Raw genomic sequence first — 19,964 nt, 5'->3', positions numbered from 1 at the left:
TGACACACTGGAGGATTATCTCGCTGTACTTTGTGGTATAACAAACTTTCCATGCATTCTTTAGGAAAGATTTAATAGGGATTAATAACGTTTGCTTACTCCTAAAATAGACTAAAACCCCATGGACAAGGCAAAAAGGAAAAGGGGAGTCATTAAATTTGTGAAAGATGATATAGATTATTCAATGAACGGCGTTACAGAACATTCACAGTTGTCAAAACAAAAACAACAGTGAGTTGTCACACATTACGGTGATGCTCACATGACGCAGACGTGTCTCTGGATGAGTATCACCAGGACTGAGGACTGAGTGGGTTCAGAGCCCAAGCCCAGCACGTGGTCGGGAAATTAGACAGTCAAGAGGCCAAATGCCCCCTCAGGAAGGAACCTTTGGTCTCTTTACAACAGGAGGTGTTTGGGGAAAGCACAACCTCCAAGGAGAGAGTAACACTGTGATTTAAAAACTGCACTGAATTGCTGTACTTATCTAAAATTGATTTAATACCATTATCCATATTAATATTTTTCCAGGTAACAAAAGGGATATTATAACTTTTCTTTTGTTGCATTCACCTAACCTATATTGATAGGGTAACTAAATAAACATCTTAAAAAACCAAGGGGCCAATGTTTTGAACCAAGTTCAATTTAAATGTTAGTTGCTAGTTATAAAAACTTGAGAGCAAACCCTTAGGAAAACATTCATTATTTGAAGCAGAGCTGTCCTAAGATAATGCACACAGACCAACACAGTCTATTTAATAAAAATATTTAATGCTGCCAAAAAGTATAAAAATACAGTAGGAATGGCAGTACAATACAAAGTAGTCTTTCCTAATTTATTTCTTTTACATCTCTCTACATTTCACACACGCATTAAAAAACTTAACAATGCATCAAATGAAAGGGCTCTGCAAAGTCTTCTGCTGGTGGTGCTCTTCATTCCCTGGATGTAAGGTTTACTTTGTAAACAGACAAATGTGAGGCAATCTACAGGCTTATCAAGCCTCACTTAGTTTCCGGAGTGGGCTCCAGGTCTTGCTTTGCACAGCAATGGTTCAAAATTTATAGCTGCAGAATATTCTCAAGTCATGAATATTTAGGTGTCTGTCAATCTTGGCCTAAAACATAAAATAAGAAGTCATCTATTCAATTCATATTTACCAAACACACAGACATACACAGATACACACAAACATAAAAGGACTAACAATGAACTAAAAAGGCAACCAAAAAACATTCCAACACATCACACTCAATCACACTGAGTGCTTCGCTGTTACCTCGGTAAAACTGCTTACGTGCTTGATTTTCAAACAGAATTGGTGGTGTGAGGTAGACTCATGTTAAAGCACCATAACTCTCACTCTTTTACAAGAATTAATAACTATGAATTTTTTTAGGTCATCCTGTATTACTCAAGAAATGACCTCCATGTGAGCTATACTGACAGACAGACACTTAAAAAAAAAAATGTACCCATAACAGTTTAGCAAGATTATATGGTATGTGCTAGACTTACCAATACTTTGGAATTCAATGCAAAAGTCTAATCCAATTTGGACCTCCACTGTATCATACTGCTAAAATATTATGAATGTAATGTATGAACATAAAGTTGGCTTATATCTTTAACTCATGGACTGTTAGCAGCATGCTTTTTGTCCTGAAGGGTAATACTAATGATCACAGAAATACAGAACTGAAGTGACATGATTTAAGTATTAAAAGAAAACACAGACATAAAATAATTGATAGATTTATTGTACTTTAATACCAAAAAGTAAAGATAAATGAGAGTTTAAACAAGTGATAGAGAGATGAAATAACAACTAATTTAAGGGCAGGGGAGTTTTTAATGTTATTTCACAATATTTGCAAATGGCTGAACTTCTGAGGTGGTAACTGGTATTTCCCCTCAACTTCCCTTGCTCTGACAAAAAAAAAAAAAAACCAGATCTAAATACTTGTCATTATTGTGCCTCAACGTGTATAAATAGGAAATATAAACCACACCCACACATTTATCCAAAACATTTAGTCAAGATCCCCAATACTACGAGTTGGTTTCTTCCTGACTGCTGGCTCCTTGGTGTCTCATTTCCAGCACTGACAAAGAAATGTCCAGACACCAAGGAAGAATTCTTGTTAGGTGCCTGTGGTCACAGAAACTACCACAGGTGCTTCTTGCAGGGACCTGAGAAGCCTGAACCAAAGTGGCTGATGTGAGGAAAAGAGCTTCTGACTGACCCTGAGTGCTGCAAAATATGCATGTGTTTCCCACACCTTCAGAAGTCCCCTTGTTAAAACCAAGGAACTGATCCAGTCAGAGTGAATGAAATAATGGTTTGGTTTAGAGAGTGCTCTGATGTTCCAGTATTACTCTGGCTCAGTGGTAGTCCAAACTGTTCCACAAAATTTTTTGGAGGGGAAAACTTTGATTTGTTTCACTTAAAAAATAAAAAGAGGGTTATTTTGGATTTTAATGGGTAACAGTAGCTGTCTAATGCTTTTCCATTTAAATATTCCATAAAAACAGGTTGCGTGTGACATAATGGGAAAGCATGAGGCCTGGAGTTACTGGGATTCTACAGACTGGAGTTACTGGGATTCTACAGACTGGAGTTCAAATCTCAGCTCTCTCATGATCTAGATGTACAACCTTGGGCACGTTACTTATTCTTTGACTCAGTTTTCTCGTCTGAAAATCGGGAAACGGGATGCACCTCGGAGAGGTGTATCTACTGACTGGCAGAACCGGCAGGTGTTGCCTCCCCAGCAGTGTGTTAAAGACACACTCAGCAAGGATGAACTACCCCTTAGAACAACTAAAAGGTCTTGACAGGGGCTGGCTCCACACCGAAGTAGTTCCTGCCACCAGATACTCATCCTTGCTTTACTGAAAAGAGTCCCATACACTTCTCTGCGGTGAGCAAGGCACTCACTGCCTTACAGACAACATCAACTTACCCAGTGGGAAACTCCCGAATTCACCAAACTCAAAATAACTTCAGGTTTTTTATAGTAGTAATTTGAAATATCAACATCATCATATGTCTAAAAAATCTATGCCAAATTAGAGCAACAATAAAGAATTGATGCTTTTAAAAAATGGTCTCCATAAAGAAAAAAATTTCCATTCCATTCTCCTTATAGCTCCCCCAATATACCATGTGATGGAAAACCAGACAACAGTATTAAAGTAGACTCTGCAAGTAATATCCATCCTCCCTAAATCCTAAAATTCCCATATTCCACTCTAAATTATAAAACCCAAACAGAAAGAGTACCAATGATTGGATTTTTCATTCTCCCACTGGACTGCACAGAGACGGTCATAGCATTTGAGAATTCTCGTTGTCAGGTTGTTACTGATAAAGACAATCCCTCGACCCAACTAAAAGCCCCTCAGGCTGAGTCACTGCTTAGCCGGGGCAGTACTCTGCAACATGACATTACTCATCCACATTCAGCAGAACAAGAGGACACCTGGCATTTCTAACTTATCTGCTGTTGTAGGGGCTGTGGGTGCTGCTGTCCCAGAAACAGTGCTTTGAAGACAGATACAAGGAAAGATGGAATCAAATCTAAACCAATGAACTAGGGAAAAGATGAAAGACACAGGTCAACTCCAGAATAAATCATCCAGGGGACGACCAAGGCCTGTATTTTAAGTCAAAAAACCTTAATTTTATTATGTGAAAAAATACTGAATTTCTGTTTTTCAAAACTTTATTTATAAGATGACTATCATCTAGATAAGTCAACGCCAAATAAGGGTTTCCTGAAGTAAGAGAGACTTGAATAGCTGTGATGTAGAAATGGGAGCCCAGAACACGCCATCCCTGCCAGGCACTCAGCTCCAGCAGGGGATGGTCATTGGAGTCCTAACCTCAGCCACCCCGCCCTTGTCCACGCTTTCTACCCCACTAACAAACCCACAGGGACCTGCTGGAACCAGAAATAAGTCAGTGCTGACGGAAGGTGTGACTCTTAGACTCTTGCCTGGACATAGGGAGAATCGGATGATAGACATAATGGCATTAGGCTTACAATATACTGCATTTTAAAAGTCTCTGTAAGACTCGTGTCTGAAAGTAAAAATCAAGGCAGACTAGATTTTAAAATCTGTACAATAACCAGGCAGTCACTCTGGAAATGTACTCACTAAAAGAGAGTATACAACGGTCAATAAAATATTTCTAACATAATCAGGTTCTAGCCTGTGTCTGTTCACACAGAATCTAGTCAGAGATATTTTTCTAAGAGGAAACGACTTGCAGAAGTTGTCTTTCTTTGAGAATTTAATTCTAAAATACACTCTACATGAGAGTCTTCAATGATGGCAACAGGAGAGAAGGTAGAAAGGTCAAGTCTCAGGCTGACTCTGGCTCAGCAACACCACCACCTGCTGCACGGGCTTGTTGTGAGGTTACCAGGAGAACATGTGGGAAGCCCCAGCACCATGCCCGGCACCACGGAAATGACCTCTAAGTGGGAACAACCATCACTGTCAAGGACGTTGAAAGGAAAGACGGAACTGATACAGAAGCTGGAGGACTGCTCCATGCCAGAAACTACTTTTTAAACCAATATGTATTTTTTTTATTCAAACCATCAATTCTAGTTTATTTGAAACAAAGGGGACACGCACAAGTGTACATAAAATTAACTTAAGGTCACAATTCCTTCCTCTGATGCACCTATTAAAAAAAATCAACTTTTTAACTTCCTTTCTCTATTTTTGTTCATTTCTTGGCAGAAATACTAATACATAATAAAATGGACCAAACATATAGAAGAGGATAAGGACAGAGCAAATATATAAAACATCTAAACATGGAAGTGGTCTGTACATTACCAAAGTTCTCTATGCACTTTTACATCATTTCTATGCTACATATGGATAAACTAAATATGGAGAACTGTATTTGTATATATTCTACACATGCAAGCATAAATAAAAATCAGTAGTAGGGTGGCATAAAATGCTTGGTTGCACGTGGAAATGAGTACAGAGCCCATTGGTACAGCCAGAAAAGACGGTGCTGAATCAGGGGTGCTGTCAGTTTATCGGCAGGAGCAGATACAAACACAAATGAACTAGGTATTAATGCAGATAGTCTTTCTTAAAAATAATAAAGCTTCTGGCTTTTTTATTAAGAAAATACCAGCACCTCATCGAAGTCAAACCGTACAACTGATTTTCAGCATCTGTTCTAATTAGAAAACATCACGAAGACCTACAGACACAAGTTCTGGGAAGATGCACACCCACCGTGGTTGCCGACTCCTCTGCTGTTCCCTGAGGGCAGGACCCCGCCTGGCCTGCCCCTCTGACTAGACGCCTTCTTTAATAAAGGTCAGGCACTTGGCCATGCATTTTCAGTAACTAGTATAGGGCACCCACCAAAAACACAATCCCTGGTAAAAATTAACATGCTCTCCTCAGGGATGTGCTTGGAGGAGGAAAGATGACTAATGTTTGCAGCAGCAGAAGTTTATCAACAAGTGTCCGCTACACCAGATGTGATTTTAAAAATACATTATGGCAAACATCTCCAGAAGGACGGGAAGCAAAGAGCAAAGCTGAAGCACTGAGCCCCACGAAGCACATCCACCCTGCCCGGGGACAAGGGTATCATTATCAGCTTGTGTTTCCCATAAAGTCTTTGCCTTTTATTGAAAGCAAGGCGACCCACAGTTGGAACTGAATAGGTCTACCTGTATTTGACTTGCAGAGTAATAGACTGTATTTTAGCAAAGATAAACCACAGCAAATTGGAAAGAAAGGTTTTAAACCAATAATGACCTAAAATGTAAGGGTCATGGTGCCTGAACACAGGGGTGATGCAGGCAGACACAGCAACATCCTTCTTACCTCCTTCCATGTAAAGGTTACAGGACACAGTGGTGCTGAGCGGGGCATGGGCACATGTGACACAAACTGTCCTCCACACACAGCACCACCTGCGTCCTGCTCTCAAACTCTCAGCATAACTCAACCCACTTGAGAAGGCTATTCGAACCAACTCAAAAGTCTATCTATACCGATGGTTTTCAAACTGTTGTTTAAATGATCACTGCCCACTGAAAATAATTAAACCTCATGCAGCAATCGTACCTAGTATGTAAAGTGGATAAAGCAGAGACAGCCTACTTTATCTGCTGGAAGTGAAAGTTGGAGGTAAAGGTTGGCAGCTTGGGGTCCTTCCTACCACCTCCTGGTGACCCCTCAGAAATCCAACAAGCAAAGTTTGAAAACCACTGAAATAATGTGATTTCATTATTTCAGCCAATAAATTTATAACAACTATTTAAAGTTTAAGTAAAACAAGTTAAACACTGAAAGGAATGTTACGATCTGAAGAAAGCTAGCACTCCAATGAGCAATTAGATTCATTAAACAATATGCTCTAAAAATACCCATTAAGAAGTTAAAGGGACAGTGTAGGTTTGAACATCATTATACTATTTATTGAAGTAGAAAGAACTTAAAAAAGTTTTTACTGCAAAACTTCAGTCTAATAAACTGAAATCATGGATGATAAAATGCTGCTCGTTATTTTTATTTCCTAAATTATGGTTTACCCCAATTATAAATTAGGGTAATTACATTGAAATTTTCCTGAAAAAATAAACAGTATTAATAATGGGCTTTACAGAAACCAGTTTCTTTACAAAGTCTTGACCAACTGTTACCTGACTACGCCAGTAAGGAGAATTTTCCTTCAAAGATATTTTTAGAGAAAATTTTTGTTTCTTTTTCTTTTTAAAATTGGGAAAACTGTAAAACATAAAAGAAATGCAAATATATAGTAAAAATTGCTTATTCAGAGTTCTACCTGCTCATATCAAACTTTTCTTTAGGAAAATGTATCCAGTACAATTGAATCAACATACACTTTATTATTTTTTTTTGTGGTAACAGATTTTTTTTCAAATTGAGCTTTTAAAAAGTACATTTAACTACAAAAGTAAGATTAAATAGGTATTTATAAAATATATTTACCCTGCAATGGTTAAGAATATAAAATGTTGATGCCCATGTGAACAGTACATTATACATTACACGCATTACTTAAAGGTCATTTTCTTTCCAGTAATAATGTCCATAAAACCACAATATTTATTGCTTATATCAAGTGCAGGTTAAAATCCAGACAGCCTCCAAAAACGAATCCTCATGATAAAGGACTTCTCAGTCTGGTCAGGTGAAATATTACACTTAACATGTATGAATACAGTTGAAAATGTACCAGTTCTTAAGAAGCATTCAAGTCTTTATTTTAGGGAGCGGGTACAGTGTGGGCAGCGCCTTGGGGTGCTGAGGGGACTGCACACCCCAATTCTCTGTGGGTGTCTAGTCAACTGCACCGTCTGGTGTCTGAGGAGTTTGCTAACAGATGAACCCCTGTGATTCACGCAACACTGTCAGCTACCAGTGCTGAAGCTTGCGCGGCAAAATTAATTACTTATAGGGCATTTTGCTGAAAAAACAGTGTCCAGCCAACAAAGGCGCCAACCAAAATGACGGACACAAACCCCATCTTAGTGAGAATAGGTTGCCAATATAACCACCTTTTCCTTTTTCGTTCGGTCTCGTTCAGCCTCTGCTTCATCTGCTGCACCTTCTGAGCTGTGCTGGCTTTCCTGTCCTCCCGAAGGCGCTTGCGCAGAGCACTGTGAACACACAAGAGCACATCAGCAGGGCTGGGCTCAACCACCAGGCAGAGCACACACACCCTGCCCACTCCACCCCACTTCTCAACTCATTCAGATGCTGGAACAAAAAGGGGAAAAGCTTCAATACTCTAAATGGTTCAGAGGTGCACTCACGTAATTCAATGACAATTGCTGGTACAGTTTTATGTAAATGAATATTTTTAGTAGGACCTGAAAAGAAGCATGGTGTCAGTATTTTTTCTTTCTTTGCTAGCCAGCCAGCAGGAGTGGGAAGACAGAGGGTCCCCAGGCATCTGATCCCCTTCGGAGTTCATATTTGATTTTTCACAAAGGCCCCTATACTTAACATTTCCTTGAATATTCTGCTGTGTGAGTGCCTACTGCTGTCTGCCCATCCCTTTTCTAGCTCCCATTTTCCTATTCAATACAGAATTTTTGTTCCAAAGGAAGCTCTTTGACTCTGGGATCATGGTCCCAGAACAACACAAAGAATGACCGAAGGCAACATGAAAACTACTATTTTTTTCCCTTGAAAAAAGTCTCACAAGCCTAAGATGGCAGTCACCATGAAGAAGACAGCAGAAGATGTCAATGTTACTTTTGAAAATCAACAAAAGACATACAGATTTGCATGGAATACAAGCAGAATCAGAGCTGAAGGAAGAAACAGAAGTAAAAAAGAAACAACTCCCAAACTTAGAAGATGCTTGTTAGAACATCATGCTTGCAGACGAGGACTGCTTAATGACACCTCATCAGACTGGTGGTTTTCATTAGCCATTCTCAAGAAGAAACATGAGAAATGCTAGAAGAAGCAAAGAAAAACTTTCAAGAAGAAACTGACGCCTTACCATCCAGTGTGGAATCAATTCAGTGGGTGTTAGCAGATTTGAGAGTTCAGTTATATGAAAAATTTGGGAGCAACACAAACCCTGAAGCTGATGAAAGCTAAACATTTTATAACACCAAATGATATGGAAAGCAAAACTTAAAAAATTTTTTTCACTTATTTAATGGAAACTTGCCTATTTTCACATCCTGCTTATTTATGTTTTTAAAAGAAGACAGTATTCATCTATGTATTTTGCATAACAATTATATCAAGTGTAGGGGTTTTATGTCATGTTATTAAAATCAGTTAATAAAAAAAAAATCTCACAAAATCCATCTCCTCTTTTCACTTACTGCTTATATTACAGCAAAAGCCTAACCAGTTTCTATGCCTTCAGAGTAAATACTACACTCCAGTAATCATTCTGAAGCACAGCTCTGATGGTATGGCTTGACTAAAAATCTTGAATGCCTTTTCAGCGTCTACTACATTAAGAGGCAGCTTTTTTCCTGGCCCAAATGTTTAACCTGTATCTAATAGTGAAAAACAATCAGAAGAATCCAGATTGTGAGGCATCCTAAAAGGCAACTCATCTATAAGCTGCAATGTCCGCTGCAATGTCCAGCAACGGGGGAAAACTAAAGGTGGTGGATAGTCCCAGGTTAAAGGAGACTAAAGAACCACATCAACCAAATACAATGCATGATCCTGGATCAGATCTTGAATTACTTTTTAAAATAGCTATAGAGACTGGGATCATAAAAATGTTCCAAAATTACATTATGGCGATGGCCACAAAACTCTGTACATACACTCAATCCAGTAAACTGTACGCTCTAAATTTTGTGAATTCTATGGTATGTAAATTATATCTCAGTAATTTTCTGTAAAGCTTTAAGGTGGATTTTTTTTATAATTCGAGAACTCTGAATATGGACTACATATTAGATTATTTTATCAACGTTAAATTATGTGGGAATATTGGCACCTTCAGACATTGCTGGTAGGAAGGTGAAGTGATGCAACCACTTGGAAAACTGGCCAAAAAATGCTCAACACGGAGTGGCCACGTGTGGCCCAGCAACCCCACTCCTAGTTACACACCCAAGAGACAAGAGCACGTGTTCTCCTGCCATGTACAACCTCGTTCTTGCCCAAATGTTTTTTTTTTTTTGCTGTTCTCCAAGTTTGTTTCCTTCTAAACTAAGAAACCTCTTGTCTCTGGTTCTCTCACCCTCTAGAGCCCTTCTATTCTCATCCTACAGCATTTCATTTATAGTAAATAATTTATGTTGCTAGTCTGGGTTCTTGTTTTGTCCCTTAAGTGTATTAGCAACTTGGGGACTATATTTTGCTCATCTCCATATGCTTTGCAGTCTTCCTAATGTCTTTTTCACTTTAACTTATCACACACACAGGTATCTCTGGCTGTGTGAACTCTACATGAATATTTCCTACAATGACTTGCAAAAATTATTACTCAGAATTCACTCTCTAGACTGAAAATTCACTATAACAAGTATGTATGTACCTGCCAATAAAACAAATTACACTGCAGTCAAGATCAGGCAAAACATATATAAAATATATAAAAGGATACAGAGCTCCCAGTATTATTTCCTGACTTAAAACTAGTAAATCTAAGGTAGAAGAAGAAACAACTTTATGCTTTAACTTGTAGTCTAAACCACTGAAGCCACACATAAGGAGTAGCACTGCTAAGTCATAATAAACTCTTCAATATGATATATAGCAACTTACTATGTACTGTCATACACTACCTTTTATAAAATTTCAGGCAATTTTTATATTGGGGAAATACAGAACTGAAGCTATAATGTATAGGAGACCTTAACGATTTTCACAGCACATCCCAAGATCCCACTGTAACAAATATGACTACAGCATAAAATTTTCCACAAGAAAAAGCATATTTGACAAAAAGAAAAGAAAAAAAGTCTTCCAGAGATATTGAAGAGAGGGAGTAAAAGCGCTCATTCACTTTTCTGAGAGACTCACACCTCAGGACACCAGCTTCATAATGTGTGAGATATTTGGAGCCCAAGAAACGTAATTTTTCAAATTTAAAAACTTGAAGAGTTTACACATTCATATGGATTAAAAACTCAAAAAGTATAGGGCATTTTATGTGATTTTTTTTGGGTTTTTTTTGTGGTACACGGGCCTCTCACTGCTGTGGCCTCTCCCGTTGCGGAGCACAGGCTCGGGACGCACAGGCTCAGCGGCCATGGCTCACGGGCCCAGCCACTCTGCGGCATGTGGGATCCTCCCGGACCGGGGCACGAACCCGTGTCCCCTGCATCGGCAGGCGGACTCTCAACCACTGTGCTACCAGGGAAGCCCCTAGGTGAATTTTTTTGAAAAATATTTTTTTCTTCCAATAACAGAATTAAGTTGAAATATTCATTTAATTATTTCATTTCATAATGGTATTAAAAGCATATTACCAATTACATTGTAACAGCGTGAACACTATAACTGTACAAACGGCAGGTATTCATACTCTGTTTTCTGCATCATACTACACATTTTAGCATCTAATTATATCAACTCTTACACTCAGTAAGTATTGTGTTAAACCATTTTCCAACAGGTTTCCGTCTTTAAGTATCAGCTTCTTTGAGATCAATGATGTCATTATATACTACTTAAATGCCCTTAAGTAATAAATAAATGGTTACATTAACTCAATACACTAAAGGTCTATATTAGTTCCCATCCACAGAACTTATTAAAATAAAAGTCTCATCTTTTCAAGCATTGTTATTGCAGTAACCTTACCTCTCGCTGTTTTCCTCCAGAGTATCTTGCATTTTAGAGGACAGTCCTGTACACCTGTCACTTGTCAGTTTTTCTTCTTCTAGGCCTATTCTGTTCCCGTTGTATTTTTCAGTCATTATTTTGTTTGGTGAATGATCGAAAACAGGACATACATCTTCCTTAGAAAGTTCTTTCCACCGTTTCTAAGTAGGGAAATGAGAAACAAATGCAAACACTAAAGTTTTGACTTTCCTTAAATAAAATTTATGAAACTGAAATTCTATATTTAACTTAAGAAAACCCTGTGATGCTAACATATGAATGAAAAAGAAAAACGTGTTTTGTCATACCACTTCTAACTACGTCTATTTTAAGTTGAATATTTAATAATAATAAAGCATTTTTAATAAATCTATCTATCTTAGTTGCGTTGGGTCTTCATTGCTGCACGTGGGCTTTCTCTAGTTGCGGCGAGTGGGGGCTACTCTTCGTTGTGGTGCGTGGGCTTCTCATCACGGTCGTTTCTCTTGTTGTGGAGCACAGGCTCCAGGCACACGGGTTTCAGTAGTCGTGGCACGTGGGCTCAGTAGTTGTGACTCGTGGGCTCTAGAGCACAGGCTCAGTAGTTGTGGCACACAGGCTTAGCCGCTCTGCGGCATGTGGGATCCTCCCGGACCAGGGCTTGAACCTGTGTCCCCTGCATTGGCAGGAGGATTCTGAACCACTGCGCCACCAGGGAGGTCCCAATAATAAAGCATTTAATATTGATGCACATCAGTATGTAGTTGAATACAATAATCTTAATAAAATGTAGTGACTTTAACCTCACCAAAATACTGGTCCTAGTAAGAAGATCTTCGCCAAAGTCAGATTGTGCTGTCTCCTAATCCAGAGGCATGTGCCTCTGGAAGAGTGACCAAGATGGCCCTTGAAAGTGACCCAGTGTGCCCTGCTCATTGCCACTGTCCAGTTTAGCGGAGAACCAATGGTGAGACCTCCCAGCAGGTCCCTGCAGTGCCAGAGGCCTTCAAGTTGACTGTCCCCACCAGGTACACCAGCAGCCCAGGCAGCTGGCTGGACACTGGGTTGGGAAGACTCCTCAGCACGCCTGGACTTCAGATCAGGCAGGATTTAGACCAAGATGAAGAGACAGCCTATTTTCCTCCAATGAAACAGGACTGTCACCTGCCTTGGGACTTGTTGTGACTAATGAGATGACAGCTAACGAGTAGCAGAGTCAGAATTTGAACCCCTCACAAGGCTCTGCATCTTGGAAATAATCATCAGTGTCAGACACCAGATAGTTTAAGTATCCAACAAAAATGTTAACTGTCTCCAGAAAGCATGCTGGTCAATTCTTCACTGAGATCTAGTTACAGCAACTTGGCCTTATACTTGGACAAAACTCAACAATGTCAGTAAACGAGATGATGCCAAAAACCAAGTCTTACTGGACCACTTCCCAGAATATGCAACAAATCCAGAATCTGTCAACAAGAAGAGTCAGCAGGAGGGTGGGGGAGGAAGAGAGATTTAATGCTAGTGAATTTTAAGAAGAAAAAACAAAGGGCAATGTCATTTTGCCAGGTCTCTGGGCAGCAAACTCACTCAACTTTGCCTCCCCTGTGACACACCTGGCAAGCAGGCTCCAGGCTCACCTGCCTCAGTGGTGCTGCCAGTGCTGCCGACTGTGAGGCCAGGGACCCAGCACTACCCTCGGCTCCCATTTGGAGCAGACGGGGCTGCTCACCTCCCCCGACTGCACACTCAGCTGAACCGCACTCACGGAGCAATGCCCCCACACCATCTGCAACCCCACCCCCATTTCTCACTGAAGAAAGCCCCTCGAAGGAGTTGTAAAGTGATGTATTTAAACTCGAAACCCACTGTAATTTGTTCGAAGTATATATTTACTTATAACTTTATTAGTTGTGTATTTCATGTGATTATCATCACAAACACAGTTACTGGTTTCAGGTAACAGTCACTTTAGATGTGAATATTAACAGCTCTCCTTTGTCCTGGCAGGTTCTAAATCATTTTATATCCACATATGCCAGAAATCTTCACAGGAAAACTAACATGAAACTGTAGCCAATAATGAAAACACCACTCGTATCCCGTAAATCTACATTAAGACTGAGGTGAAGACAGAGGCTCCCTTTAGGAAAAAGAACCAGAGACGAAGCTTACACAGCATGGGTGCTTCTGGACAGATGGCGTCCCTCACCCCACTACCATCAACTCACACTCGAAAAGCTTCCTTCTTTCTTCTTACAAATATTAATTTTCCCCAAAAATCAGAGGCAAAGGGGAGGCGGCAGATGTATGGTGAGAAAGACAAGTCCATAAACTGCCTATCACATCCTTGTATGTCCTGTGAGACACTCTTTGGGACATGGGACAGAGTCATGCAGTTTGGGGTAGCCACATTAACAAAGTAACTCTAGATTTTTTTTTTTTTTTTTTTTTTTTTTTTTTTTTTTGCGGTATGCGGGCCTCTCACTGTTGTGGCCTCTCCCGCTGCGGAGCACAGGCTCCGGACGCACAGGCTCAGCGGCCATGGCTCACGGGTCCAGCCGCTCCGCGGCATGTGGGATCCTCCCAGACCGGGGCACGAACCCGTGTCCCCTGCATCAGCAGGCGGACTCTCAACCACTGCGCCACCAGGGAAGCCCTAGATTTTTGTAACAATAAAGTTTTATGATTTAAGATTTCAGGGAAATTTATTTCTCTGAGATTTCTGGTCTAAGCTAAGGTTCTAGTATAGCACTGTCCAATGAAATGTAATGCGAGCCACATATATAACTTTAAAAATGTCTAACAGCCACGTTTTAAAAAGAGATGAATTTTGACAAGATGTTTTATTTAATTCAACATTTAAAAAGTGTCATTTGAACATATAATCAATATTTTTCAAATTACTGAGATATTTTACACTTTTTCTCCCTATATTTGTACATCTTATACTTTAAGCAGAACTTGATTCAGACTGGCTACATCTCAACACTCAACAGAACATGTGGCTCCAGCATTAGACAGCAGGGTTCCAGAAGGAGAAAATATCTACATAAAATAAACAAGTCCATATGCATAAACACGCAGTCCTGGATGAATACACACAGGCCTCAATGGTTACATATTTGGGGGGTGAGTTAGCGAGGACTTCTACTTTGTAAATGATATACTTTCACATTCTCTGAATTCTTTTATACTCAAATGTACTAATCAATTATCTAAAATTTTAAAAATTTCACAGCACCATATAAATTTTTAAAGCCTTGCTAAGATCATTTCTGTGGAAACTGAGCCCTCTGGAAGGGTAACAGGCTTTCTGATCCTGAGCACTTGAAAAATAGAGACATTTCCAACATCCCATCTGGACGGAGGCAGAGGACGCCTGGGTCTGTCTGAATGAGGGATAAAGGTGCTGAGTCAGAGATCTGATGGCCACACCGCACCAGATAAACTGGGGTAGAAAAAGTTCTTCCGAGCCACAAACTGCACTGTCACGACAATAGGGACCACAAAAGCCCGTCCATAAAACTCATCTCTGTGGGGAAAACGAACTGCACAGGAAGCACATATATATTCTAAAACTAAAGGAACGAAACTTAGAAAAAAATTAAGGTGGAGCAAGGGATAGTATCCAAACGGCAGCACACGTTCCATAGAGTTACTCAGTCTGTAAGAAAAACCAGGAAATTAGCAAGGAAGCAACAGAAGTGTGTGGGGAAAACCTCTGCATGTAAACTGGCAGACACAGCCGAGATTAAAGAGAGACCTGTTCCTAATCCTGAACATCTGAGGTAACGTCGGAGGAGGGTCTCGTGCCTCATGGGCTTAATCTTCACATACCAAGCACTTTACAGACAGGCGTTTCTCTTCATTAAAAATTATTCTTTAGAGGGCTTCCCTGGTGGCGCAGTGGTTAAGAATCCACCTGCCAATGCAGGGGACACGGGTTCAAGCCCTGGTCAGGGAAGATCCCACATGCCACAGAGCAACTAAGCCCGTGAGCCACAACTACTGAGCCTGTGTGCCACAACTACTGAAGCCCGCGCACCTAGAGCCCGTGCTCCGCAACAGAGAAGCCACTGCAATGAAAAGCCCACGCACCGCATTGAAGAGTAGCCCCGGCTTGCCACAACTAGAGAAAGCCCACGCGCAGCAAAGAAGACTCAACGCAGTCAAAAATAAATAAATAAATAATCTAATTAATTTAAAAAAATTATTCTTTAATGTTAAAGATTTGGGGGGGAACCTTTTAAATAAAACTTAAAAGTTTTATTGATAAATACAATAGATTGTCTTGAATAGTTAAAATAACACCAATGATCGGAACAAAAAAGTTAGCTGACAAATAAAATTTCTTGAGAATATTTAAATGTCTGTGTAATCCATGCAACACTTAACTACTTATATCTCATTCCATTTTGACAGATGGTGTGATCTCAGTTACAAAGGAGGGCTTATTCAGAATATTCCTGCTTTGGCTAGTAATCACAGAAGCTGAAGAGGAAGCAAATGGTTCATGCAAGAGAAAAATAAAGAATTCCACCTGCTTATGTCCAATTCCATATGATCAGCTCAGACAAGAAACAGGTGTCTGTTGTTACTTCTGTTTCTATTTCACATGTTACATTAGTACATAAACAGATTTCTGATAATCAGTCTTTGAACTTAGCTTTTACAAATGTGGAATAAAAAGACCTTCATGAAAATACAGCCACCAACCAGAGAAAAATAACATTCTCCTGAAATTTCATTACCTTTGCTGCAAGTACTCAAGTTGCTTGCTCATTGTTATAAAAGATGAAATATCTATGATATAAACTAAGTGTTCTTGTATAACTCCACATCAGGTTTTTAATGGGGCAAAAGTAGCTAAATTTTCTGGTTATTTTAATGATGAAATGCTTAAACCCTCCTTTACAAGAAACCTTACTTTCTTTAATGAAATTGTGTCCCCACTCGGGCTTCTGAGTAACAGGAAGGATTTAACATGAGGCTGAGGTACACAGGAGGAGGGGGGCATACATTTTACAATCTTAGGGGCCAGCTGGATTCACCACATTAATGTAAACATGCTTTTTTGGAAGGGAGGGAGAAGACACGTGCTTAATCGGAGTGTAGCTATGTGATGCAAATCGTATTTGATACACAGTTTACCTGTATACTTGAATCTCCCTTTATAAACTTTGCTCCTTCTATTATAGTCATGTATGAAAATCTGAGTTGATCTGGTGTCTGAATCAGCCCCATTCGGTATTTTCTCATATTCAGTAACAGTTGTTTAATATTAATATTGTCTCCTTTTTCCATCTGCAAGCAAGGTAAACATTATTCAAGTCTTTTGTTGTTAAGAGTCCAGGAAAGAGAAGCAGTACAGGAAAACCGCTAAGAGCAAGTCAGCACAGGTTGCCCGTCTGCCCCGTCCAGGCAGCAGAGGGAGGACTCCTGGCCCTTCAGCTAACTCACAGCTGACTCCAACCAACAGGAATCTCATTCACTCTGGCTAGTTGTTGGTCGAAGGGAGGATTTATGGCCCATTCTGGCTTAATGTAAAGATAAATACATCGAGATTAGTGCCTTTCTTTTTTAAGAACGTCTTGGCAGGAGTAAATCTTCTCGTTCGGCGCCTTCACGTCTGTGTATGGCAGCCACCTGAGGGTGCTGGAGCAGAAAGGCGGAAACAGCCAGACCCACAAGGACACCGTGGGGCCGCTGCACCAGCTGGGGCTGGATCCATGCACCCCCACCCCAACCAGAAAAGAGAACAGCTGCTGAAGTTACATTTGGCAGGGAACAGGCAAACACACGATCCAGTTTTAGTATTTACCATTAGCAGAACAGATGCTTAGAGTTCTTAAACACGTCAAAGTTAACACAACAAGCCGCTTTTGACTGAAGTATAGGATATTAGACAGAGTGGTAAGTTAACACAGTAGACGTGCTAAGATACCCTCCCATCAACCTAAAGGGAGGAAATGCACAGGCCGGTACCCAGGCTGGGGCTGGGAAGGCTGGTGGAGAAAGAACACAGCCCTCAGGCACAACAGGAACCTCAGGGAATGATATTAAAACCCACACTCACCGAGGGCTTAGACAGTGTTCTAAATGCACTCATCCACTTAATTCTTATGACAGTCCTGGGAGGAGAATACTCTCACTCTCTGCAGTTTGTAAATAAGGAAACTAAGGCAAGAAGGAATTCAGTATTACCTACCAACTGATGTTTGAAAAATAAGAAGGGCGGGGGAGAGGACCTATCATTTAGGTAACAAAAGCTACCAGGAAAAGTCTCCTTCGAGAGCTCTAGAATTATCTTGGATGCAGCCCCACCAGTCACAGCAAGAGGCAGCTGAAATGATGTGAATGAGAGTTTTTGGTTTTTCTAAAAGAAGGCAGAAGTTCAAGTTTGAAAAACACAGTTCTGGGATCCTGACAGTCGAGCTTACTTCTGCCAGTGGAAACAATAAAAAGGCACAGAAGACTGAAATGAGGTCACTTACCAGAACAAGACAAGTGTCCACCAGAGAAAAGGTGCCTGACCGCCCGATGCCGGCACTACAGTGGATCACCGCAGGCCCGTGTTCAGGATTCAAGGAGCCAGACTCTCGCACTTTAAATAAGAAATTGAGAAATGAAGCTGGTGATTCAGGGACTCCGAAATCTGGCCAGGTAGTATAATGAAAGTGAGATATTGTTCTGGTTTCACCACTCTAAAAAGTGAAAATCAAGGGGGGAAATGTTAGTTCTGAGTTTTTTCTTTTAAAAGTCTACTGCAGAAAGATGTGTTTTGTGTAATGTACCATGATTTTTCATTTGGTTTTTGATAATCACATACACAAGTGTGGGAAGATTTTCTTGAGGAGAATTTGGAATATATTAATAATAACTAACACTTTTGTAACACTTATTATTTTGTAAGCATGTTCTAGGCTTTTTATGTATTAACTCAACCCATACAACAATCCTATTAAAACCCATTTTCCAGATGAGAAAACTGAGGTGAAGGGTTAAGTAATGCACCCAAGGTCACACATCAGAAAATGGCAGAGGCAGGATTAGAGCAGCACTTGGGTTCCCAACCACTGACCTGCACCATACATGCTGCCAGGATTTTCTTTAATTCATACATCATGATGAGTGGATTCTATTCTATTTTTAAAAATTTCTACCAGTTTAATTTTACATTCTTTAATGGTTTCTTAAGAATTTCAAAGTTTTAAAAAATATAATGTTCCCCATTATATGAGTTATCTTTTAGATTCTGCTATACAGGCACAGAGGAACAACTCAAGAATTAATTTAAAACAATCTTTACATTTTTAACTGAAATTGCTCTCCTAATTGCTGCTTTTCCCCATCGTAACAATTTCCAATCCTAGAACTGTTGACATGCCTTTGCTGATGTGCTAACATGGTTTACCAACATGCTAAGTGTTTCCTGTCTTGTAAAGCCTGCCTGGCACTCACCACCACTTCCTGGATATTCTCAACGACCTTTATTTCTGACTAACTCATTATGAAAACGTTCCTTGGCTTTTGCCAAAGGCCCTCTGCCCCCAGGAGCATTTCTCTGCCTTCTGCTCTTCATTCACAGAGGGAGCAGCGACCCGCTAACACATCTTTGCACAATTTTTCAGCTTTAATTACAGGATTATTTTGGAAGAAGGAGCCACGGAAGCAGCATAAAAAACCCTGATTTTTTTAATGGTTACTTTTACAGCATCTACCTTTCAATACAAATTTAGCTTTCTGTTTTTAAAAAATAATATTTCCCTTTTTTCAGTACAAATTAAGACTCCTAAGTCCCAGACTCAGTTACATGAGGTACAGCACTGATAAAATACAGTGCAGAAGTTAAAAAAATTTTTTTAATTATACGCATTTAGTGACTAATTTTTCTTGACATCCAGCTTTCATAATTCCAAGTACACTGTGATCCATAGGTTCTCAGTACACTGAAGGTACTAGAAGATTTCCTATTACTAATTAAAATGCTCATTGTGATTATTAAAATTCAAAACATTTCCTTTTAAATTCCAAATTAATTATGCTAAGTGAAAGCAACAGACTCTAAAGGCTGTATACTGTACGATTCCATTTACATGACAGGATGGAAAAGACAAAATTATAGAAATTGAAACCAGCCCAGTGGTAGCCAGGAGCTGGGAGTGGGGCCGGGCTGACTGTACACAGGCAGCATGAGAAACGTGCGCACGCGCGCGCGTGCATGTGTATCTAGGGTATGGTGACAGAACTGTTCTTTATCTTGACTGGGCAGGTGGTGACACGAATGCACTGTCAAAACTCAGACCTGTACATCAAAAAGATTGTATCTTACTGTATGTAAAAACAGTGTTTAAAACATTCCAAATTAAGGAGGCTAAACTGTAGCTTCCTTCTAGAAAACCGTAAATGGCAGCCATCTGATACCCACACAGGACTGGGGTCCGAAGTCCTTTCCTCCATCAGCCCAGGCACATGGTTAACTCAACCGCATCTTCCTTTAAATGGGGCCTCAGATTCCAGTGGGTGTCTTTAACCCTCTCCCCCCGACAGCTGCCCTGCTGCAGTCCTCAGCCACCATGCTGTGCTGACCATGCACAGAGGCCCAGCCCTGGTCCACATGGGCCTCAGCCAGGTCCAGGTGGAC

General features: G+C 40.2%; 1 protein-coding gene and 1 pseudogene across 3 annotated transcripts in view; one reads left to right on the top strand and one right to left on the bottom strand.

The window, feature by feature from the left end:
* Positions 1-753: 753 nt before the first annotated feature.
* Positions 754-19,964, bottom strand: part of PTPN2 (protein tyrosine phosphatase non-receptor type 2) — an 83,636-nt gene continuing 64,425 nt past the window's right edge. Inside the window, exons 6-10 of one of the 2 annotated variants that reach the window (XM_081253236.1) lie at positions 17,815-18,024; positions 16,472-16,624; positions 11,321-11,502; positions 7,582-7,683; positions 754-1,121 (exon numbers count right to left, since the gene is read on the bottom strand). In XM_081253236.1, the coding sequence (XP_081109362.1) occupies positions 1,100-1,121; positions 7,582-7,683; positions 11,321-11,502; positions 16,472-16,624; positions 17,815-18,024 (669 nt within the window). In that variant the 3' untranslated portion in view covers positions 754-1,099. Of the gene's footprint in view, positions 1,122-6,889; positions 7,684-11,320; positions 11,503-16,471; positions 16,625-17,814; positions 18,025-19,964 lie in introns of those variants that run through there. The other variant, XM_081253235.1, reaches the window with a different exon arrangement.
* Positions 7,770-8,897, top strand: LOC308626919 (prefoldin subunit 4-like; annotated as a pseudogene). Its single transcript has one exon. The product of its transcript is annotated as a prefoldin subunit 4-like (transcript).

The sequence above is a fragment of the Mesoplodon bidens genome (assembly GCF_964165515.1).
Source record: "Mesoplodon bidens genome assembly, chromosome: 13".
Classification (NCBI taxonomy): domain Eukaryota; kingdom Metazoa; phylum Chordata; class Mammalia; order Artiodactyla; family Ziphiidae; genus Mesoplodon; species Mesoplodon bidens.
Note: the sequence above shows the minus strand (reverse complement) of the source record. Positions and strands in the feature narration are given on the sequence as shown.